Genomic DNA, 24,787 nt, shown 5'->3' with positions numbered 1-24,787 from the left:
AGCCCAAGATTAGCCATGATCATTTTGGATAAAGGACCAGGTTTGACAGGCAGTATGGTCTACTTCTGCTCCTATTTCTTGTTTTCTTGCATCTGATAACGCTCCTGTGAAGTGCTTTAGGATCCTTTACGACATTAAAGATGCTTAAACACATGCTACTGGTGCAATTTCTAAAAGCATTTTAGACATTGCATTGATTCTACAACAATGTTTCTAGTCATTCAGTTCAACTGTAAATCAATAAGATGCATATGAGATAGTTTTGTTCATAAAGCAGAACAAAAGGAATTTACCTCTTAGTTAACACATATATGCAATTTAAAAGGGTACACCTGATGGAATCAGTAATTAAAGCTGGGAAAGAATGAATCCAAACTTGGAATTAATGCATCTCTACAGCACATTAAATCTTCAATGCCCCTAGGGTCAATGTGCAAAATTGCACCTGATGAAGAAAATGTTGAGGGGAAACCCAATTAAAATGCAAATGGATCTTAGTACCCTGGCAAACAATACCAGAAGTGGAAAAAAGTGAACTGTATAATCTTGCTTAGGAGAGGGAATCCCATTATTATTATAAAAGGAAGTTAAATAATTATGATACAATTATGATTTTTTCCTTATATTAGAAAAGAACCTGAGAGCTGATGACATCAGTGAGCCACCGTACAAGCTCGGTGTGGTGACATAGTGGTTGCACTAATCGTAATTCAGAGGCGGTGTCTAATAATCTGAAGACATGATTTCAAATCCAAAAAGGGTAATTTATGAAATGGATTCAGTCAAATAAGTAAATCTGAAATTTTTTTTAAAATCTAGCCTCGGTAATGGTGACCATGAAGCCATATGGACAACGTTTGAAAGAGCACGGAGAGACACAGCAGCAGATCAGTTAAAAGAGCTAGGCCAGTCTGTGGCTCCAGAGCAAACCGACAGCGTTCTGAGGAACTCAAAGTGTGATGTCACAGGGCGACAGGTAAAAATGATTGACTGGTGAGTATTTTTTCCTTGTTTCTCTTCTGAAACTTGGGGTTTTTTTTTAATATTCGTTCATAGGATGTGGATGTCACTGGTTAGGCTAGCATTTATTGTCATCCCTAATTGCTCTAGAGGTTGGGTGGGAGCTGCCTTCTGGAGCCACTGTAGTCCATGTGGTGTAGGTACATACACAGTGCTGTTGGAAAGGGAATTCCAGGATTTAGACCCAGCGACAGTAAAGGAATGGCGATATAGTTCCAAGTCATGGTGGTGTGTGACTTGGAGGGCAGGTTGTGGTGTTCCCATGCATCTGTTGTCCTTGTCCTTCTAGGTGGTAGAGGTCACAGGTTTGGAAGATGCTGTTAAAGGAGCCTTGGTGAGTTGCTTCAGTGCATCTTGTAGATGGTACACACTACTGCTACCGTGTGTCAGTGGTGGAGGGAGTAAATATTTATTATGGTGGATGAGGTGCCAATCAAGTGAGCTGCTTTGTCCTGAATGGTGTCGAGCTTCTTGAGTATTTTTGGAGCTGCATTCATCCAGGTATTACACTCCTGACTGGCGCCTTGTAGAAGGTGGACAGACTTTGGGGAGTTAGGAGGCGAGTTACTTGCCGCAGAATTCCCAGCCTCTGACCTGCTTTTGTTGCCACAGTATTTACATGGCTGTCCAGTTCAGTTTCTGGTCAATGGTAACCCCCAGGATGTTGATATTTGGGGATTCAGCAATGGTAATGCCATTGTATGTCAAAGGGTGATGGTTAGATTCTCTCTTTTTGGAGATGGTCATTGCCTCACACTTGTCTAATGCGAATGTTACTTGCCACTTATCAGCCCTAGACTGAAAATTGTCCAGGTCTTGCTGGACAATAATTGTAAGGTTTATTAATAGTAGCAAGGTTTACTAACAGTTGTAAAGCTTATTAGTACAGTAGTAGAATTTATGAATTCTAAATTAATTGACCTAAAAGCAATGGAGGCTGGGTCATTAAATTTATTCAAGGCTGAGTTAGATAGATTTTTGATAGACAAGGGGTTCAAGGGTTATGGGGGGGCAGAAAGGAATGTGGAGTTGAGACCACAATGATCTTATCAAATGGCAGAGCAGGCTCAAAGGGCCGAATGGCCTACTGCTGCTCTTAAGTCCTTTATTCCTTTAGGATTGTTTTAAAAACTCAACTGGTTCACTAATGTTGTTAAGGGAAGAAAATAAAACAGGCTGGCCCTTCAGATGACTTCAGGCCACAGCAACATGGCTACCTAATACCTGCCCTCAAATGGTCCAGCAAGCCACTCAGTTGTATTCAAGGCAGTGGTTCACCACCACTTTCTCAAGGGCAATTAGGTATGGGCAAAAAATACAGGCCTTTACAGCAACATCCATAACCCATGAATGAACAATGTAAAAAGGAATATGGAGTTGAATGTGTACATGGAAAATCAGCGCACAGTAGCAAACTCTAGTTAAACTGTGTTGATTCAGCTCACTCACATGGTTTAGCTCAATAACTCTTTAATATAGTTTTACCAATTATCTCATTCAACCAAGTGCAGTAAGACCCAACTTTTTTTTTTGAACATGGTAGAGAAGCAAAGCTCTAAATGAAAACACAGTTCTGATGAAAGGTCATTGACCTGAAAATGTGAACTCACTCTCTCCAGATCTGAATATTTTCAGCACTTTGTTTTTATTTACAAAAACTAGAGCTCATTTAATATTCCCTCTTTCTCCATCTCAAACAAATGGCAAATGCTTATAAGAAGTTAATTTTTTGTGCTTTCTGGAAAGTTAAAATGTTGCCAAAGGTGATCATCAATATGCTATAACACAAAGAGCCATTGGCAACAACTAACATGTTGTGGGCATAATTTAACATGAATCTGCTCTCCTGCATTAGAAGTATACACCAGGCTATGGACAGCCAGAGAGTATTTCTTCGAGAAAAACAGTATTGACAATTAAGTAAAACTTATGAGTTCAAGAGAACCACTGAAACGATCAAGTTTAATTAGCTCAGTGTTAGTTAATTAACAGTGACTCACAGTGTCACCTGTGAGTAAGACAGTCATTAGTTCAAGACCTACTTCATCAGATTACCTAGGCTGTTATTTAGGAAATACTACATTATTGGAGGTGCAATCTTTCAGCCTTTAAGCCAAAGCTCTATGGACATAGTTATGTAGGTGTCAATCAATACCATCAACTGGAACTTTGCTGTAGACCAATGTGGTTGTTAGCATACTCTTCAAAAGTAGTTAATTGGCTCTTTAGGGCTTCCCAAGAACATGAGAGGTACTATATACGTTCAAGTTTGTTCTTTTTAAGTATATCTAATTTGATTCCTTTTCGACGCTTATTATGTTCTTGCCATGCTCTCCAACTTATCAGTTAGATCAAGATGCATATGAAAAATCAGAAATCAAAGCAGCCATCCAAATTGCTTGAAGCACACACAGAATATTAGAGATGAACCAAAAGTGAAGCCAATTGATCTTAACAGCATACCGTATTTATAAAAACTAACTTCCTATATCTGTCCTTGATTGAAGTGCATAAAATACATTTTTAATGCACCCACGTAGCTGCAGACGAAAGTGAGCAATAACATTTTCTAAAATATTGACAAAGGCTCTTCCATGTCTTAACCACAACCAACAGATTCTGACAGATTTATCAATATTTAATTTAATTTAACCAACCTCTTTTCTCTTTACTCAGTGCAACAACTTTTGGTTGAGTGATTGGTATCTTAATCAAGGGTGGCCTTAATTCTGCCATCTTCATCTCCTCGTCTGAAGAAGTGTTTTCAGTATCCTATCAAACCAGGATGAGAAGGGAGGGAAAGCTGGTTAAATGCCATACAGACCAAAAAATAATTTCTAAAGCACACAGAAAACCATAGGATGCATTTCACATTTTCAACTTTGACTTTCTAAAAAAATACAAAAGGCTTTCCTTTCCCCATTTTAGCAACTCCTAAAGCTATTGATCCATACTGGTTAAGATCAACGGAAATTTTAGATCACCTGGTCTGTCTGGAGCTCCACACAAGGGGGTACATTGATCCACTGAATCCACCTTTATAACAGCTTCTTTCAAATTCATTGAAAGCAAGCCACATGACTTAGAACAATTTTACATTCTTAGAGCATCTTGGGATCAGTTGATTTATTAGACTGGCTGCTGTTCAAATGATATTTCCTTGCACATCCTTTAGCTTCATATAGAAGTCCATCTTTTTGGATTGTGGGACAGCAGTGATTCAATCTCTGTAGCGCTCCTTATTCTGAAAGAACAGTTGCTGCATAATCTAATACAAAATTCCCCTTGATACAAGAGCACAGTTTTTAAAGTGCTAAAATCTCAACATTTCTGAAACAATCTTGCTATTTGACTATATTTTAACTCTCAAAATCGTCTAAATTATGCATTGATATTAATTATTAAATTCGCCAGTAACCTGTATAGAGTCACATTTCAAATCAGATCATGCCAATTATGTTTGAATTTGCAGCCTCAGAGATGAGCAAAAATACAAGAAACGTGTTCTGCTAAGACTGCAGAATCGTACAGCACCTTTGTTCCCAACTTTTCTTAGTTTAATATCTTTCAGATCATATACTTAACTGTGGATCTGTCCACTTGTTCATGTAGACAAAACGGGTGCTATGATATTAGTTGAGGAACAGAGAGAAGCTTTCCTCGTTTCCTGGCCAACATTTATCCCACAAACAACTCCACCAAACATAACAACTGGCAGTTTATCATACTGCTGCTTGTGGGGCTTTGTTGTGCACAATACATGACACTGAATTTTGAAATGCAATTATTCATTGCCTGTGAAACAATTTGAAATGTCTAAACGAAGTAAAGCTGTTGTATAAATTCAGATTCTCTCTTTTTCTTCACTAAGAATGTTTAAGCACAGAAATAAAGTTCAATCAAAGAAATCTGATTCATGTGTATTTATCCTCATCACCTTTTTGCTTGCATATCAATTTAACTAAACATTGATGCATGTGTTATGAGGAAGATGCAACATCTTGCCTCCTCAGTTATAAATAAAGCCTAGAGCCTTTAAAAATCAATAGGGTTTTTGGTTAAACAATGCACTATAATGCTGCTCCTGACCATCTGTGCATCACAATTTGTATATTAATTGAGTTGTAAATTCATCTGAGAGAGGAGGAACACAAAAACAATATCAGCAAAGCGCACATCAGTTTTATATAAAGTTTAAAATCTACCACAAGATGCTGCAGTAACAGGTTGACCACAATGGGGTGGGAGGAAATGGCATGGGGGAAGTGGAAGACAGCACACAAGGTAGGGGGTACGGCAGCAGAAAGAGGATGGGGTCGGGAAGCGGGTGACATGGTATACGGGGCTGAAACAGTCTAGGGGGTGTGGAATGAAGGATGGGGACGGCATAGGAAAATGGCATGGGTTGGAGATAATTTACTTCCTTCCCAACAGCACTGTGGGTGTGCCTGCAACACATGGACTGCAGTGGTTCAAGGCTGACCACCACCCTCTCAAGGGCAATTAGGAATGGCAATAAACGCCGGCCTAGCCAGTGACACCCACATCCCATGAAACAGTAATTTTTTTTAAAAATGAAAGGAATAGACAGGCATGGTATGAGAGGGGTGACAATGGAAGGATGGAATGACATGTGATGGGATTTAAAGAAGTACCGTTGTAATAAAGGTGCTAACTTCACGACAAATGCAGAAGCAAGCAAAATCAGACAGCCAAAGTGAGCAAAACAGTATCAGTAAATAAACGAGAGAAAACTAAACTAAGAAAAAGACTGTAAAAATGTTAATTGTAAATCAATTGGGGGTTAATTGCATTCATGGGTTGCGCATTATTTGGGTGTTCACCTTTGTTCACATATGTAGAAGCAGGCTGCAAGAATGGTTGGAGGTACACGAAATGTAATGTGCCGCTGTCTAAAAAAAGATTTAAGGGTGTATAGAGAGTATGCTGCAGTTTTATCCTTCACCACCTGGCTATGTGAGGTGTAACAGTAAATGGCAAAGGAACAATTTTTTAAAAATTTGTTCATGGGATGAGTGTGTTGCTGGCTGGGCCAACATTTATTGCCCATCCCTAATTGCCCATGAGAAGGTGCTGGGAAGCTACCTTTTTGAACCGCTGCAGTCCATGCAGTCCAGCTGAAGTAGGTACATCCACAGTACTGTTATAGGGAGGAGTTCCAGGATTTTGACCCAGCTACATTGAAGGTACAATGATATATTTCTAAGTCAAGATGGAGGAGAACTTCCAGGTGGTGGTGTTCCCATGCATTTGCTGCCCTTGTCCTTCTAGATGGTAGTAGTGATGGGTTTGAAAGGTGCTGTCAAATGAGGCTTGGTGAGTGCCTGCAGTGCATCTTGTAGCTAGTACACACTGCTGCCGCCGGTGGCAGTGAATGTTTGAAGATGGGGTGCCAATCAAACAGGCTGCTCTGTCTTTTAGTGTCAAGCTTGAGTGTTGTTGGAGCTGCACTGACCCAGGCAAGTGGGAGTATTCCATTACACTCCTGACTTGTGCCTTGTAGGCAGTGGAGAGCCCTTGGGGAGTCAGGAGGTGAGTTACTCGCTACAGGATTCCTAGGCTCTGACCTGCTTTTGTAGCCACAGTATTTATATGGCTAGTCCAGTTCAGTTTCTGGTCAATGGTAACCCCCAGGATGTTGATAGTGGGGAATTCAGTGATGGTAATGCCATTGAATGTCAAGGGGTGATAATAAGATTCTCTCTTGTTGGAGATGGTCACTTGCGTGGCGCGAATGTTACTTGCCAGTCCAAGCCTGGATATTGTCCAGGTCTTGCTTCATTTGGACATGGACTGCTTCAGTATCTGAGGAGTCGCAAATGGCGCTGAGCATTGTGCAATCATCAGCAAACATCCCCACTTCTAACCTCATGATGGAAGGAAGGTCATTGATGCAGCAGCTGAAGACTGTTGGGCCCAGGACACTACTCTGAGGAAATCTTGCAGTGATGTCCTGGAACTGAGATTATTGACCTCCAACAGCCACATCCAACTTCTTTTGTGCTCGTTATAGCTCTAACCAGTGGAGAGTTTCCCCCAATTCCCATTGACCACAGTTTTGCATGGGCTCTTTGATGCCACACTCGGTCAAATGTTGCCTTGATGTCAAGGGCAGTCACTCTCACCTCACCAGTATTGTCAAGAGAAAACGAAAATCAGAATAGCTTGACTATGACCTGGTATTAGCATAGTTTTAAAATTTGTACAAAATCATTTTGTTCTTAATTTTCAGAAAATAATTTAGTAACAACAATGTGAACACTGATAACAACAGTTACTGATATACCTCAAGTGCATCTTCATCGTTGGCAGCTGTGCTTATATCCTCAGCATCATCCACAACTGCATTTTTTTGGGTATTTTCCACATTGTCACTCAGGTCTTCCTCAATGTTTTGCTTGGTGCAGTTTTCCACCATATTCAATTCAACATTTTCTGATGATTTAATGCATTCTATAGTACACTCTGTTACCTAAGAATACAGTATGGATATTTTCCTTGTAACTAGGTGCAGGTCGTTAGTGATTAAGTCAGTTTTATATTTCTTGCAATGCAGGACATTGAAATACAAGCACAGCAGTTTTATCCAAATATGTCTTTTGTAAAAACTACTTCTAAAGGAACAGAAGATTAGTATTAATAAAGTACCAGCTGCATTTTGGTACAGGTAGGAGTAATAACTTGTTTGTGCAACTTAAAACTTCTATTGAAGCACTACCTCAATTCTTAAAGTACACAAAAATCATTCAAACTGAAGACTAATAAAGAAAAGGCTCTAATAACGTCAGGAAAAACTTCTTGTGAATGACGCAATCCAATCAAATTTAGAGAATATAGTTCTAAATGCATTTTTACCAAAAAGAAATTTGGGAGCCAAGGTTCCCCTGCCACCCCCTCCAACCAGGTGTTTATATGTTTTGAGATGAGGTGACAAACTCAACAACAACGAAAAATCCAAATGGAAGGAAATGTTAGCTCCTTTAAAAGAATTTCTTCTGTACAAGTGCAAATGCATTTTCAATCCCATCAACATGTTGTTAGATAAACAAAAGTCAAGCAATACATATAGAAATTAGTTTTTTTTTTAAATCTGACAACCAGAAAGTTGGTGTTACATCTTTTGGAGAAAGACAACGAAAAGGAGAATTTGTCTTTATTTTCTGATAGGAAGGTTAACGCACTCTTGTCTCTTCAGGTACCATCCCCTAAGAGGACGTTGGTGACCATGGACTTCCAAGTGTCGGTCCATGGTACAGCAGTGTTTTGTTATTCCCTTCTGCAGGTTCTGGCTGACAAGAGACTCTCCCACTCTTACCTCCTGGCATAGGCCTATTGGAAGATTTACAGATTGATAATCAATCTATCTGATCATGTTACGAATGCTCCATCAAGTCCCGGAGTGCAACTTGAACCCAGAGCTTCTGGCTCAGAGGTGGGAGTGCTACCACTACACCACAAGACCCCTGTTAACACACAGGCTGATTGTTAAAATTGGTCGCTTGGTCAAATTCTTTTACTGTCTTTGAAGTCAGAACTACAAAAAGCTTCACTGAGCTCAAATATGACACAGACCTGTGTTGTATATACTTTTATATAAGAGCATCTAAAAGCTTATCTACATTTACAAGAGTTTTCTCAGTTAAAATGCCACAGATCTCGGCTTATAAGTCAACCATTGAAGTCCTGAAAAATCAACATCTATGTCAAGTATAAAAGTGAACCGTTAGCATGGGTATGAATGGTTGCCATCTTTGTCATTCGCCACGTGGGGTTCTGCTCTGTGTGGACGCATCTTAAACTCCTGTGCATCTTAGCAACACAGCCTGCTTGATCCCTTGCACCCAGTTATGAGGTATTGGTAGGTAAAACATCAGTTGTGGGGCGAAAAATTGAGGCTCACCACTAATATGAATATAGAAAGTTGTGACTGAAAAGTGTTGGTGGAGGGGGTGGGCTGGGGGTAGGGTGTCGACTTGTATAAGCAAGTATATGCAAAACATGATTTTTTGGGGCTGAAAAATGGGGTACTCTTATATGTCACAATCCACGGTAATCCATAAATAGGCTGTTGACCAAGCTACATAAAGATCTATTTACATTGCAACTTCTAGAGCTGTGATTTAGCATTTTCTCACCTCTACACCAGAATTTTTCGTTGTGACTGATCGGTCATCATTCTGCTTCATTTCAGTTCCAGAATCATCTGATGTTCCATCATCTTTTAATCTATGTACCACACTCTGCGCCGTTTTAACCATGTTTTTGAGCTCATCAGGATATGGCGTTGGGTACCTTTTCAAGTTACCTTCCTATACATGAACAAAAAGAGTAATAAATTGGTAGTGCCATTGGTACCTTATTGGCTCTGCAGCAGCACAGGCAAGTTGGTCAACAATTTTCCTGAAGCTCAGTATGCTTCAAACAAACATGTAGATGCTTTATTGGACAGCTGTTTCTGTTCTGCATACTAGATAACAACTGGACTATTCATTGGTCAAATTAGGATCTTAATTAAACTTATCTTAGCTCCTCTTGCACTCTCTATATACAAACACAGCCAATGGTACAAGCTACATGTGAATGTTGACTTGCCATTATCCTGATGCATATGAATACATAGGACTCTGAGACTATTCAATCTCCTATAACAACTAAAACAAAAACAGCCAAATAAACACGAACACAATTCTTTAAGCTATTGTGGACACGATTCGCTAGTAAATTTGATAAACTACTTAAAAGCAAATCTTTAAATTTTTACATAAGAGCACTTCTTTACATCTACTTTTCAATGTCACAAAAATGTTCTTGAAATGGGGATACAGTATAGCTTTCATACAGTCAAAAATCAATTCATCACAAGCATTTCATTGTACTACGGCTTCTTTAAAAGCAACACTTTCAAATCGCTTTTGGATAGTGTTATCAGTTAGACACACTGTCATCTCACTGTCCAAAACTGGGGAAACTTCTGATAAGTTTTCTGTTGCTTTTCCAGCTATACCCACCCTAAATTTCTCTGTGGATCGCCTTGATGCAGTGGAGAGGCTTGTGTGTTCTGATAATCCTTTGAACAATGCCATCGGGGGCTCTCGTGGCAGGGTCACTAATAGGAACAAGGTCATTGGGAGATGCCAGAGAAAGTGCATTCCAAAATGTCCTCAACGGCAGAACCAGTGAAGTAAGACTGTGTTTCTCAATGGCTGTGAAGGGCAAAGAAGGCAGCAGCGACAAAGTGGTCCCATTCAGCATGGTTTGACATGTCACCAATATCTGATTGTGAGGACAATGTTGGCACCTGAAGGTCCTCATATTAAATAAAGTAACGCGCAAGCTTCTACCAAGGTCCATTTGTGAAGTCCTGAGGCGATGGAGGGCTGGTGATGGGGGCAGGGCTGTGAACCTGGGAGTCACTAGTCAAGATTCTGTATACCGGTGACAGATGCATAAAGGTTAAAGTTGAAGAGTCATACGGACTCGAAACGTTAACTGTATTCCTGTCTGCAGATGCTGTCAGGCCTGCTGAGTCTTTCCAGGTATTTTTATTTTTGTTTTTGTGATGCATAAAGGTTGTTGGACATCTGTACTGGGATCAAGGTCAAACTGACAAAATCCTCATCACTCGCAGGATGGTCTTTCGTTTCTTAATGATAACAATGCTATCCATCAACACTGGAAAGAACAACTTACCAAACATGAATCAACAATGGCAGCACATGCCTTCCAGGCTTCAAGAATGCGACAAGTGTAACTATCTTCGCGAAGGGAGATTAACCATGTGGAAACTATCGAGGTATTTCCCTCTTGTCCACAGCAGAGAAAATCCTGACACGCAGGCCCCTAAATAACCCACTCTCTATGGCTGAGGAAATCCTCCCAGAGACACATTGTGATGATAGACCTTGCAGAAGAACTTCTGACATGGCCTTTGCTGCTAGACAAATGCAAGAAAAACGTGGAGAACACCAGGAACATTTCATTGTATTCATCGACCTGGCCATTTGACTCAGTAAATAGACAGGCTCTGTAGATTGTGCTCCAAAGTTTTTGGTGCCCAAGAAACTTCATTACAACCTGCAATTGCTTCACAGCGATATGAATGCAACTGTCTCAAGTGGGAGATCTGAAACGGATGCTTTCAAAATCCGGACTAGGGTCAAGCAAGGCTATGTGAGCACCTTCAAGGATCACCTGCCCTCTGCTGTCAGTATTAAATACCCTCTAAATGGAAAACTCTTTAACCTTGGTTGCCTCTGTGCCCAAATTAAACTGAACTCCACGGACATACATGATCTACAGTTTGCAGATGACTGCAGTGTCATTGCCCATTCTGCACCAGATTTGCAAACTACTCTTGATCCCTTCAATTTTGCATACAAAAAACTTGGCCTATCCTTGAATGTTGCCAAAACAAAACTCATTATCAGCCCACAACTGGTCAGCCAAATATTCCACCTCCCATATATGTTGAAGGAGACACTCTGGAATATGTTGATCACCTCCCATTCCTTGGTGTTCCTCTGTCAAAAGGCCACCATTGATGAGATCCAACAGATTAGGTGCACCAACTCAGCCTTCTACAAACTATGGCAGCGAATGCCTGTCAACAAATATCTGCACAAGTCAACAGAAACCCTAGTGCATATCGTCACCACATTCCTGTAATGCAGCAAGACCTGGACTGTGTACCGGTGCTGTATTAGAACACTAGAGAAATTCCATCAGCAATGCCTCCACTGAGATTCTCAAGATCCAATGGGAGGACCATTAAACAAAGGCCCGTGTCCTTCTTGAAGCCAAGTCCACAAATACATAAGCAAATCTCCTGCAAAATCAATGATGGATTGGACATTGCGCTGGGAAAAACACATCCACCGCCTGGTCCTGTTCTCTTAACTCTCAAATGGCCAATGTTCTAGGGAAAGATAAAGAAAACACTTCCAAGACACTCCGAAGTCCTCCTTGAAGTGCAGCAGCTTTGACATTAATAACTGGGAGGAGTTTGCTACCAGTCATTCAGATGGGTGATAACTTGCTCATCAATCGGCATCTTGCTTCGAGTCCCTATGCATTAATGACAAGGCAGAGCGGCAGCAGAGAAGGAAAGAAAAGGAAGCAAATCCTGCACCCTGGATCCTATGACCTTGTTGGATGCCCTGTCCCATGTGCCCAAAGATCTGTGGGACAAGAATTGGCCTGTTCAGCCGCATGAAGATCCATGGCAAAAACTTGCAACCAAGTAGACATCATCCTCGAATCACGGGATAGCAGCTGATGATGACCCTATGCTATTAGGAAATAGGCTTGCAGAGTTATCTGAAGAACACCCTCCCACCACTTGTATTCATAAACAAGGTGATCTTTCTAACTATTACTGCTCTTAACATTCAAATTTCTAAAATTACCAAGGCTGCTGTTAATACAAATATATTTTTTAAAGTTATCAGCAGTTTGTTTTTTTTTAAGCAAAATCCAAAAGCAAAGTGTTGCCTGTTACACACCTCTGGAACTGTCCTCAGGCACATCAAGAAATCAACTGGCAAAATTTTAAAAATCATTTGCAAGGCCTGGCATCATATTCTTCCAAACAGGACACTATTTTATCCCTTTCCACCAAAACTGGGTCTATGGTGATCTAGTTGATAACGCTCCTGTGAAGCACCTCGGGATGTTTTATTATGTTAAAGGTGCTAAATAAATACAAATTGCTGTTGTAGCTTTCTTTCAAATAGCTCTATATTTGTTTTATTTGGTGACAGCTCTTGACCCCTTTTCCAACAGTTCAATGACTCCCCTGGGTTCTGCCCCCCTCTCTCTCCCCTCCCCAACTTAATACCCAATATTTATGGTAATAGAGGAATAGAGCACAAATAGAGGACATTATGTTAAACTTTTATAAAACACTGATTAGGTCTCAGCTAGTGTAGTGTGTTCAGTTCAGGGAACCATACTTCATGAAGACTGACAAGGCATCAGAGGGTACAGAAGGGATTTACTAGAATGGTATGTGGAATGGGGGACTTCAGTTATGTGGAGAGACTGGAGAAGCTGGGGTTGTTCTCCTTCCAGCAGAGAAGGTTCAGGAGATTTGACAGATGTGTCCAATGTTATAAATAGTTTTGATACAGTAAATAAAGGAAGGACAGTTTCCAGTGACAGAAGTGTTATAATCAGAGAGAGAGGACACAGATTTAAGGTGATTAGCAAAAGAACCAGAAACAACAAGGATTCTTTTTCATGTTGCTGTGATCTGGAATGCACTGCCTGAAAGTGTGTGTGGAAGCAGATTCAATCGTAGCCTTTAAAAGAGAACTGGATAAATAATTTACTGGAAATGAAGCATAGGGTCATGAGGAAACAGCAGGGAAGTGGGATTAATTGGGTGGCTCTACCAACAAGCCAGCACAAACTCAATGGGCCAAATGACTCCTGCTTTGCTATATCATTCTAGGGCCATGGGCAAAGATAAGAGGACTGGGATTAATTGGGCAATTCTTAGCAACGGGCTAAATAGTCTCATTCTGTACTGTATTATTCTGAGTCGACGATTCTATGACCACCCAAAACAGATCTGGTAATTTATCTCATTGCAGCTTGTGGGAACTTGACTGCCACAATTACCTACAAGTGACTACATTTTAGAAATATATAATTGGCTGTAAAGCAGTGTAGGGCATTGACATCGTTAATTTTCCCTTCTCTAAATTCTCCCTTAACAAATTTCTGCCACTATTATGGATAACCGTTATTCAGACTAACATCATTGAAACCTTTTATTAACTTGTATTCCTCTATAAAGTTTCCTTTACGTTGTTTACCTTCAAAGTTATTGAGCCCCATTTTTCCTCATAACTCAATTATTTGCAATCTCATGGATGCAACGTGCCTAGACCTTAACTATTCTCCTTATGTCTTGGTAACCAAAACTACATACAATTGTTGAAAGTTCAGTCTACTAAGAACTGCACAGTTTTAGTTTGTTTGCATTCCAAAATTCTCAATTGAACACCAGTTCATTTCTGTACAAGACTCATTTGAGAAGGTACAAGTAGACATTCAAGTACAACCAATGCTTAAAGTAACCAGAGATGCAGATAAAAAACAAATTTAAAATAGGGATCAGGTTTGTCAGCTGGAGCATTAAATAATTAGAGCCGTGTTCAGAGAAAGTTACCAGTGTTTCCAACGTTTTTGCTTTGCAAAATATTGTGGTAAACACCATTCTCAATAATGTTACTTTTTCCAGAATGGATTAGGAAAATTGCAAATGTGCACGTGGCATGAACATTTTCCAGTATAACGGCAGTCAAATGTTACCCATAGGGGAACTAAAGGACCTCTTTCTGAATTAATGGTTTCCACACAAGCCATGTTCCAGACATCAGGCTGCATTTTCAAAATAATTATTTCTAAAGCATAACAGTAAGGGCTGTAAAGTACAGAGCTTTGGCAGTATTCTTGTCGTGGATTTGTTACAACAATAAATGTGTCCACATGGTGATGCTATAGTTCTTGTAGGCTCAGCAGCTCTAAATCACATAGGAAGTAACTGATGAGTCACTGAGTAGAAAGAGCACATTGCGCAAAAAAGGGAACTGCGCTCTTCCACTAATTATAAGTTATTGCTTACTTGTCAATCTCTCGAGCAAACTTATCCCAATAAACAATTTTAAATACAACAGGAAATGAATTTAATATTTTTTTTAATCAAAACACAGCTTTCGAAACAATGCTTATCCACAACTGGGCATTTACCAGCTAACACAAAGTTAGGCCCTAAGTTATCATGCAAGTTCATCTAGTATTACTTGGACTGAAAGCTTTCAGGACTTTTTCCCCACTTATTGATCACTTTTAAAATAAATTTCACAAGAGTAATCGTATTACTTTTCCATGCTTTAAGTATTGGTTAAAAACATAAAGTCTTGTTACTTTAACTCTAAGCAAAATACTTTGACATCTAAGGAATGAATAAATGTTAAATGTAACTTGAGTGTTTAAGGTAAGCTATTGCTATTGTCTATCCTGGTGCCCACTCCTCCCCCACCTACCCACCACCCTGCCAACTGCAAAGGGCAGCCTGAAAACAATGTCTGTTGCAATGCTCCTTTCTCTGTACAGGAAGGCGTTAAGCTAAGTCTCCCAATTCATAATGTCATGCTCCAGAGTTCAAGTATGTGACAGCATTCTATTGCTCAATAATTTTTTTCCTGGTATTTAAATGATATTGATGGCAACCCTCCCTTTTTAAAAGCACTTGTCACAACGACAGCAATATTAGATTTTGCAAAAGGCAAAAAAATTATCCAATTAAAAAGTTTAATGGGAGCAAAATAATTACTTCCTTTTATCAAAGTTTGAAAAATTAATATGAATGACTCAGGGTTTCTGACTGCTAATTAATTGAAGTGAGCACTAACACACACATCATTGACTTTGCAGTCAATATCCACAATTCAGTTCAGCAAAATATTTGCATTTGCATAGCACCTGGGACATGGCATCTCAAAAAATTTATATAATTAATAGTTTGGCATGCAATGACTTTTGTAACCAAATGCAGCAACAATTCTCTGCCACCCAAACCCTGCAAGCAGCAATGAGGACAATGACCAATCTGCTTTCACGTGGCATTGGTTGCCTAGGGCAAATTATCTGTATTTTAAAAAGTGACATTAACTATTTAATAAACTCTATTTGACATCCATTTAAATACATGGAACAAGTAGAGAAGACCCTGTTTTAATGTTCCATCTATGACAATGCAGTGCTCCTTCAGTATTGCACGAGAGTGTTGGTAATGTACTCAGGCCCTGACCTTGGGCTCAAGTCCAGGATCTTCCGGTTCTGAAAGTGTGCTATCAATGTGGTTAAGGTTAACATGAAAAAGCTAACTTTTGAACACCTAATGTTATATGTGACTTTAAAGTGCCGTCAATTTGACTAGTTATTGAACTCACCCTTGGTGGTGCCTCTCTTTCATCCTTGTCCTCATCACATTCAAAAGCCACTTGAGCACGCTGCTTCCTTTGTTCTTCCCACAGCGAAGGATTGAAACTTTCATTATCCGAGATAAACAACACTAATAAAGCAATAGAATACAGTTTCCCATTAGAAATCCTTTATAGCAAACTGTACATTTTTGCTGGAACACATAACTATCAGTTTAAACAAAGCCCCGTTTTTATATCTGTAATCATTTTGCCACTTGAGCAGTAAAGCTTTTTGAGCCTGACATGATTTGAACACGCAACCTTCTGATCTGGAGTCAGACGCGCTACCGTTGCGCCACAAGTTTAAACAAAGAGTCCACCTTGAGCAAAGCAGAATGTTGTAGGTTTCAATGAGATCGCCTTTCATTTTTCTAAACTCCAGAGAATACAAGCCCAATTTAGTTAGCCTAACCTCAGAGGACAACCCCCTCATTCAAGGGACCAATCTAGTGAGCCTTCACTTTACTGCCTCCAATGCAAGTATATCCTTTCTTAAATGTGGAAACCAAAACTGCACACAGTACTCCAGATGTGGTCTCACCAAAACCCTGTATAATTTCAGCAAGACTTCTTTATTCTTATACTCCAATCCTCTTGCAATAAAGGCCAACATGCTATTTGCCTTCCCATTACTTACCGCATCTGCATGCGAACTTTCTGCATTCCTCATACAAGCACACCCAAGTCTCTTTGAATATCAACATTTACAAGTTTCACACCTGTTAAAAAAATTCTGCTTTTCTATTCTTACGACCAAAGTGAATAACTTCACACTTCCCTACGTTATACTCCATTTGCCATCTTGTTGCCCCCTCACTTAACCTGTCTCTATCTCTTTGCAGCTTCTTGGTGTCCTCCCCACAGCTTACCCTCCTACCTAGTTTGGTACAATCAGCAAACTTTGATACATTATTCTGTCTTTTCATCGAAATCATTAATACGAATGGTACATAGCATTGAGCTAAACTGTTTTAATAATTTAAACATTAGTAAACAGAATTAAGTGTTGCACTTTTTTGTTTTTCATCAGCTGAAAACTCTTCAAATCTGCAAACTGACTTTTATACGAAACCTAAGAAATTCCCTTTCAAAAAGAAAAGTTGATTGAAGTACAATGAAATTAGCACTAATTGGCTGTCACCCAAATTCTACCATAGGAGCTGTTGTAACAATGCAACATTGCTTTTATGAAATGTAAAGATGATTTTTGTGGAGGTACTTATTTCTGCATCAAGTGCCTTTGGGATTTTAACATGCTTTTCAAAAGTGAAAACCATTAGTCAAACAGTCCTGGAGCTTAGAGGGAGGCTTGAAAAGGCTCTCTCTGCAACGTGACATGTAACCCCACATAATATTTTAACATCTGCAATGGATTAATACATTATCTTTCAGCTTTGGCACCCAAGCTTCTTTACTACAAGCTTCATATGAAATGAGTTTGGGCTGTGTTAATAATAGGTGTTCATAAATTATTTTAAGTTTTCTTTGTGATCAGAGGTAAGGGATGTTAGTGGAGATATATGGAATCTTTCCCATTCCATGCGCTTCATTTATTTTTAAGCATCAAGTAATGTATAGCAACAGCCAAGTCAGAGCAAAAAGCTTATTGTGTAACCCAATGTACCAGTAGGTCTCCAGGGTCCAATTTAATACAAATTTCCAGTTAACACACATGCCACAAAGATGGCTGGTGTGAATAATGGAAATGTGCAGTCCTCTTTCCAGAATAAATGGAACAGGATAAAGGTAATTTTATTCTGCATCTAATCAGGTTAGAACTTTAGTCAGGGATAGGAATAATGCATTATAAGGTGAGGTGAGGTGAGAGTGACTGCCCTTGACATCAAGGCTGCATTTGACTGAGTGTGGCATCAAGGAGCCCTAGCAAAACTGGAGTCAATGGGAATCGGGGGGGAAACTCTCTGCTTGTTGGAATCATACCTAGCATAAAGGAAGATGGTTGTGGTTGTTGGAGGTCAGTCATCTCAGCTCCAGGACATCACTGCAGGAGTTCCTCAGGTTAGTGTCCTTGGCCCAACCATCTTCAGCTGCTTCATCAATGACCATCCTTCCATCATAAGGTTAGAAGTGGGGATGTTCGCTGATGATTGCACATTGTTCAGCATCATTCGTGACTCCTCAGATACTGAAGCAGTCCATGTCCAAATGTAGCAGGGCCTGGACAATATCCAGGCTTGGGCTGACAAGTGGCATGTAACATTCGCGCCACACAAGTGCTGGGCAATGACCATCTCCAACAAGGGTGAATCTAACCATCACCCCTTGACATTCAATGGTATTACCATTACTGATTACCTCACTATCAACATCCTGGGGGGTTATCATTGACCAGAAACTGAACTGGACTCACCATATAAACACTGTGGCTACAAGAGTAGGTCAGAGGCTAGAAATCCTGTGACAAGTAACTCACCCCCTGATTCCACAAAGCCTGTCCATCATCTGCAAGGCACAAATCAGGAGTGTGATGGAATACTCCCCACTTGCCCGGCTGAGTGCAGCTCCCACAACACTCAAAAAGCTGGACTCTGTCCAGGACAAAGCAGCCCACTTGATTGGCGCCACGTCCACAAACATTCACTCCCTCCACCACTGACGCACAATGACAGCAATGTGTACCATCTACAAGATGCACTGCAGGAATTCAACAAGGCTCTTTCGACAGTGCCTTCCAAACCCACGTCTATCAGAAGGACAAGGGCAGCAGATAGATGGGAACACCACCACCTGGAAGCTCTCCTCCAAGTCACTCACCATCCTGCCTTGGAAATATATCGCCGTTCCTTCACTGTTGCAGGGTAAAAAATCCTGGAACTCCTTTCCTAACAGCACTGTGGGTATACCCACACCACATGGGCTGCAGTGGTTCAGGAAGGCAGCTCACCACCACCTTCTCAAAGGCAACTACGGATGGGCAATAAATGCTGGCTCAGCTAGTGAAACTCATCGTGTGAATGAATTAAAAAAAAAATTGAACTTCTGTGACAACATGGTCTTGAAAATCAGAGTCAGAGCCATTTATAGCACAGGAGGAGGCATTCGGCCATTGAGTTCATGATAACGCCCCATGGAGGAACCCGGTCAGTCCGATTCCACCGCTCTTTCCCTGCAGCCCTGCAAGTTTTCTTCCTTCAAGTTCCCAAAGAATTTCCTTTTGAACTCATCAATTGTTTCTGCTTCTACCACCCTTGTGGGCAGCGGGTTCCAGGGCATTACCATTCAATGCATAAAGACGATTTTTCTCATATTCCCCTGCATTTCTTGCCCAAACCCTTAAATCTGTGTCCACTAGTCCTTGTACCATCAGTTAATGGGAACAGTTTTGCCTTGCCTTGCCTGCCTGATCTAAGCCTGTCATAAGCTTGTACACCTCTATCAAATCTGCCCTCAATCACCTTTGCTCCAAGGAGAAGAACCCCAGCCTATCCAAACCAACCTTGTAACAAAATCCCCCAACATCCCTGGAACTCCTCTACACCCTCTCAAGGACCTTCACATTTCCCTCAAGCGTAACCACCAGAATTGGATGCAATACTCTCATTGGGGGCCAACCAGAACTTAATATAAGTTCAGCATAACCTCTCTGCTTTTGTATCAATGTCTCTATTAATGAAGCCAAGATCCCATAAGCTTTGCTAACCACTCTCTCAATGTCCTGTCACCTCCAAAGATCAATGTACATGCACCTCCAGGTTCCTCTGCTCCTACAGCCTTTAGAATTATGACAGAGTCTATACCACCTCTCCTCATCCCGCCTGTCAAAATGCATTACACCCAGGGTATTCAAAGAATCAATGAAATTTGTGACACAGGATGAGGCTATTCACTACATTATGTTTGTATTCTTTACTCTCTACATTCTGTATGTTAGTGTTCATGAGATAACGATGAACCAAAATCTATGCTATATGGTAACTTGGGTGATAAATGCCCATAACAAATTCATTTGTTTGCTTAGGTCACAAATGGCTCAGTCACTCAGTTAGGCAGGTGAGCTATAAAAATTAGAGTGCCAGGTTCCATTCTCAATCTGCATCAATTTACTTGACTTCATCGAGGTGGCAGTAGAAACTGGATGTGGCCTTCATTGGCTGGGCCAGTATTACCAATCCTTAATTTCCCTTGAGAAGGTGGTGGTGAGCTGCCTTCTTGAACCGCTGCAGTCCATGTGGTGTAGGTACACCCACAGCGCTGTTAGGGAGTTCCAGGATTTGACCCAGCAACAGTGAAGGAACGGCAATATATTTCCAAGTCAGGATGGCGAGTGACTTGGAGGGGAACTTCTAGGTGGTGATGTTCCCATCTATCTGCTGCCCTTGTCCTTATAGATAGCAGTGGTTGTGGGTTTGGAAGGTGCTGTCAAAGGAGCCTTGGTTATACAGCAATAACCTGCTCATTGACGTTTAGTTTGGATTCCACCAGGGCCACTTAGCTCCTGACCTCATTATGGCCTTGATCCGGACATGGGCAAAAGTGCCAAACTCAAGGGGTGAGGTGAGAGTGATTGCTCTTGATATCAAGGCAGCATTTGACCAAGTGTGGCATCAAGGAGCCTTAGCAAAACTGCAGCCAATGGGAATCAGGGGGAAAATGACTGGAGTCATACCTAGCACAAAGCAAGATAGTTGTGGTTGTTGAAGGTCAATCATCTCAGCTCCAGGGTGTCGCCACAGGAGTTCCTTAGGGCAATGTTTTTGGCCCAACCATTTTTAGTTGCTTCATCAGTGAACAACCCTTCTTCACAATGTCAGAAGCTGGATGTTCGCTGATGATTGCACAATGTTCAGCACCGATTCCTCAGGGACTGAAGCAGTCTGTGCCCAAATGCAGCAAGACCTGGACAACATTCAGGCTTAGGCTGATAAGTGGCAAGTAACATTCATGCCACACAAGTGCCAGCAATGGCCATCTCCAGCAAGTGAGAATCTCCCCTTGACATTCAATGGCATCACCATCGCTGGACCTTCCACTATCTGGGGGTTACCATTAACCAGAAACTGAACTGGAATAGCCATATAAGTAGCAGGTCAGAGGTCGGGAATTCTGCAACGAGTAGCTCACCCCCCGACACCCCAAAGCCTGTCCACCATCTACAAGGCACAAGTCAGGAGTGTGATAGAATACTCTCTACTTGTCTGGATGAGTGCAGCTCCAACAACACTCAAGAAGCTAAACACAATCCAGAGCAAAGCATAGCCCACTTGATCAGCACCCCATCCACCACCTTCAACATTCACTCCCTCCATCACTGACGCACAGTGGCAGCAGTGTATACTATCTAAATGATACGTTGCAGCAACTCACAAAGGCTTCTTTGACAGCGCCTTCCAAATCCAAAACCTCAGCCACCTAGAAGAATAAGGGCAACAGGTGCAAGAGAACAACACCACCTGCAAATTCCCCTCCAAGCAACATACCATCCTGACCTGAAACTATATCGCCATTCTTTCATTGTCACTTTCCTAACAGCACTGTGGGTGTACCTACACCACATGAACTTCAGCTGTTCAAAGCCACGGCTCAACACCACCTTCTGAGGGCAATTGGGGATGGGCAAATGATGGTCTAGCCAGTGACACTCACAAGCGATGGCATAGTGGCATTCACTGGACTAGTAATCCAGAGACCCGGGGTAATGCTCTGGGAACCAGTGTTCGAATCCCACCATCTGCCATAGTGGAATTTGAATTCAATAAAAATCTGGAATTAAAAGTCGAATGATGACCATGAAATCATTGCCAATTGTTGTAAAAACCCACCTGGGTCACTAATGCCTTTTACAGAAGGAAATCTGTCGTCCTTACCTGGTCTGGCTACATGTGACTCCAGACCCACAGCAATGTGGTTGGCTCTTAAATTCCCTCTGAAATGGCCAAGCAAGCCACTCAGTTGTATCAAACCGCTACAAAGTCACAAAAAAAGGAAAGAAGCCGAGCAGACCACCCGGTATCGACCCCTAGGCACCAGAAATGACAACAGCAAACTCAGCCCTGTCTACCTTGCAAAGTCCTCCTGACTAACATCTGGGGGCTTGTGCCAAAATTGGGAGAGCTGTCTCAGTCTAGTCAAGCAACAGCATGCCATAGTCATCCTCACAGAATCATATCTTACAGATAATGTCCCAGACACCACCAACACCATCCCTGGGTATGTCCTGTCCCACCGGCAGGACAGACCCAGCAGAGGTGGCGGCACAGTGGTATACAGTCTGGAGTGAGTTGCCCTGAGAGCCCTTAACATCGACTCCAGATGCCATGGAGTCTCATGGCATCAGTTCAAACATGGGCAAGGAAACCTCCTGCTGATTATCACGTACCGCCCTCCCTCAGCTGATGAATCAGTGCTCCTCCATGTTAACACCACTTGGAGGAAGCACTGAAGGTGGCAAAGGTGCAGAATGTATTCTGGGTGGGGGACTTCCATGTTCATCACCAAGAGTGTCTCGGTAGCACCACAACTGACCGAGCTGGCCCAGCTCTAAATGACATAGCTGCTAGACTGGGTTTGCGGCAGGTGGTGAGGGAATCAACCAGAGGGGAAAAACATACTTGACCTCATCTTCACCAACCTGCCTGCTGCAGCTACATCTGTCCATGACAGTATCAGTAGGCGTGGCCACCACACAGTCTTTGTGGAGATATTCCCGCCTTCACATTGAGGATACCCTCCAACATGTTGTGTGGCACTATCACTGTACTAAATGAGATAGATTTCGAACAAAGCTAGCAACTCAAGACGCACTGTGGGCCATCAGCAGCAGCAGAATTACACTTGAACACAATCTTAACCTCATTGCTCAGCATACACCCACTCTACCATTACCATCCAGCCAGGGGATCAAACCCTGATTCAATGAAGAGTGTAGGAGGGCATGCCAGGAGTAGAACCAGGCATACCTAAAAATGAGGTGTCAATCTGGTGAAACTACAACACAAGACTACTTGCATGCCAAACAGCATAAGCAGCAAGTGACAGACAGAGCTAAGTGATCCCACAACCAATGATCAGATCTAAGCTCTGCAGTCCTGCCACGTCCATTCATGAATGGTGGTGGACAATTAAACAACTCACTGAGGGAGCCCAGCATATCAGTGCAAAAGATAAGGCAAAAGCAGTTGCTACAATCTTCAGCCAGAAGTGCCGAGTGACTGGTCCATCTCGGACTCCTTCGAGGTCCCCAGCAACGCAGATGCCAGTCTTCAGCCAATTCAATTCGCTGCATGTGATATCAAGAAATGGCTGAAGGCACTGGATACTGCAAAGGTTTTGGGGCCTGACAATATTCAAATAGTACTAAAGATTTGTGCTCCAGAACTTGGCACATCCCTTACTACAACACATGCATCTAACCAGCTAGGTGGAAAATTGCCCAGGTATGCACACATTTTGGTCCCGGGAACATTTCCAGAGCCCGGGACCAGCATGTGTGCAGGAAGTGTGTCCAGCTGCAGCTCCTGGGAGCTCAGGTTTCAGAGCTGGAACGGCGGCTGGGGACACTGTGGAGCAATCCTGGAGTCTGAGAGCATCGTGGATAGCACGTTTAGAGGGGTGGTCACACCGCAGCTGAAAGGACTTGAGAAAGGAACGGAATGGGTGACCACCAGGCAGTTCAAGAGAAACAGGCAGGTAGTTCAGGGGTCCCCTGGGGTCCCGCTCGCAAATCGGTATTCCATTTTGGAGGCTGATGAGGCGCTGGTTCCTCCATGGAGCGCAGACAGAGCCAAGCTTCTGGCACCACAAGCAGCCTGTCTGTACAGGAGGGGAGGATGAGAGGAAGAGCAATAGTAATAAGGGATTCTATAGTCAGGGGAAGAGATAGGTGCCACTGTGGCCGTCAACGTGACTCCAGGATGTGTGATGCCTCCCTGCTGCCAGGGTCCAGGATATCACTGAACGGCTGCAAGGCATCCTGAAGGGGGAGGGTGATAAGGCAGGGGTCATGGTACATGTTGGTACCAATGACATAGGTAGAAAGAGGGATGAGGTCTTGCATCAATAATTCAGGGAGTTAGGCAGTAGACTAAAAAGCAAGACCTCTCAGGTTGTAACCTCTGGATTACTCCCAGTGCCATGTGCTAGTGAGCTCAGAAATAGGAGAATAGCACAGATGAATACGTGGCTTAAGAGTTGGTGCAGGAGGGAGGGTTTCAGATTCCTGGATCACTGGGACCGTTTCTGGGGAAGGTGGGACCTGTACAAGTGGGACAGTCAACATCTGAACCAGAGCAGGACTAACATCCTTCTGGGTGGGTTTGCTAGTGCTGTTGGGAGGAGCTTAAACTAATTCAGCAAGGGGAGGGGGACACAGAATATTAGCAGAATAGGGACACATCATAATACAGTAAAATAATCAAGTCAGAGGGAGTACAGCTGCATTAAGTTTCAAGGGAATAAGGCAAGGCTGGATAGCCTCTACTTTAATGCCAGGAGTATTACAGGTAAAATGGATGAGTTAAGGATGAGGATTGACACGTGGAATTATGATATAGTTACCATCACAGAGACGTGGTTGAGGGAGGAGCAGGATTGGCAGCTCAACATTCCGGGATATAGAATCTTCAGGTGAGACAGGGAAGGGGGTAAAAGAGGAGGAGGCATTGGATTATTAGTTAAGTAGTCAGTTACTACAGTAAGGAGAGATGATATCTTGGAGAGGGCATCAAATGAAGCTTTGTGGGTACAGCTTAGGAATAAAAAAGGGGCAGCCACATTGTTAGTTGTTTATTATAGAC

At 41.9% G+C, this 24,787-nt stretch overlaps 1 protein-coding gene across 5 annotated transcripts in view; it reads right to left on the bottom strand.

Moving 5' to 3' along the window:
• erbin (erbb2 interacting protein) overlaps nucleotides 1-24,787 on the bottom strand; it is a 322,194-nt gene that overhangs the window by 46,359 nt on the left and 251,048 nt on the right. For 4 of the 5 annotated variants that reach the window (XM_078562777.1, XM_078562787.1, XM_078562771.1 and 1 more), the window contains exons 15-18: nucleotides 16,002-16,123; nucleotides 9,177-9,350; nucleotides 7,328-7,513; nucleotides 3,678-3,792 (exon numbers count right to left, since the gene is read on the bottom strand). In XM_078562777.1, the coding sequence (XP_078418903.1) occupies nucleotides 3,678-3,792; nucleotides 7,328-7,513; nucleotides 9,177-9,350; nucleotides 16,002-16,123 (597 nt within the window). The remainder of the gene's footprint in view (nucleotides 1-3,677; nucleotides 3,793-7,327; nucleotides 7,514-9,176; nucleotides 9,351-16,001; nucleotides 16,124-24,787) is intronic. The other variant, XM_078562807.1, reaches the window with a different exon arrangement.

Source organism: Cetorhinus maximus, chromosome 2, assembly GCF_964194155.1.
Source record: "Cetorhinus maximus chromosome 2, sCetMax3.hap1.1, whole genome shotgun sequence".
Classification (NCBI taxonomy): Eukaryota; Metazoa; Chordata; class Chondrichthyes; order Lamniformes; family Cetorhinidae; genus Cetorhinus; species Cetorhinus maximus.
The sequence above is the reverse complement of the archived record's forward strand: the minus strand, read 5'-3'. Positions and strand labels throughout refer to the sequence as shown.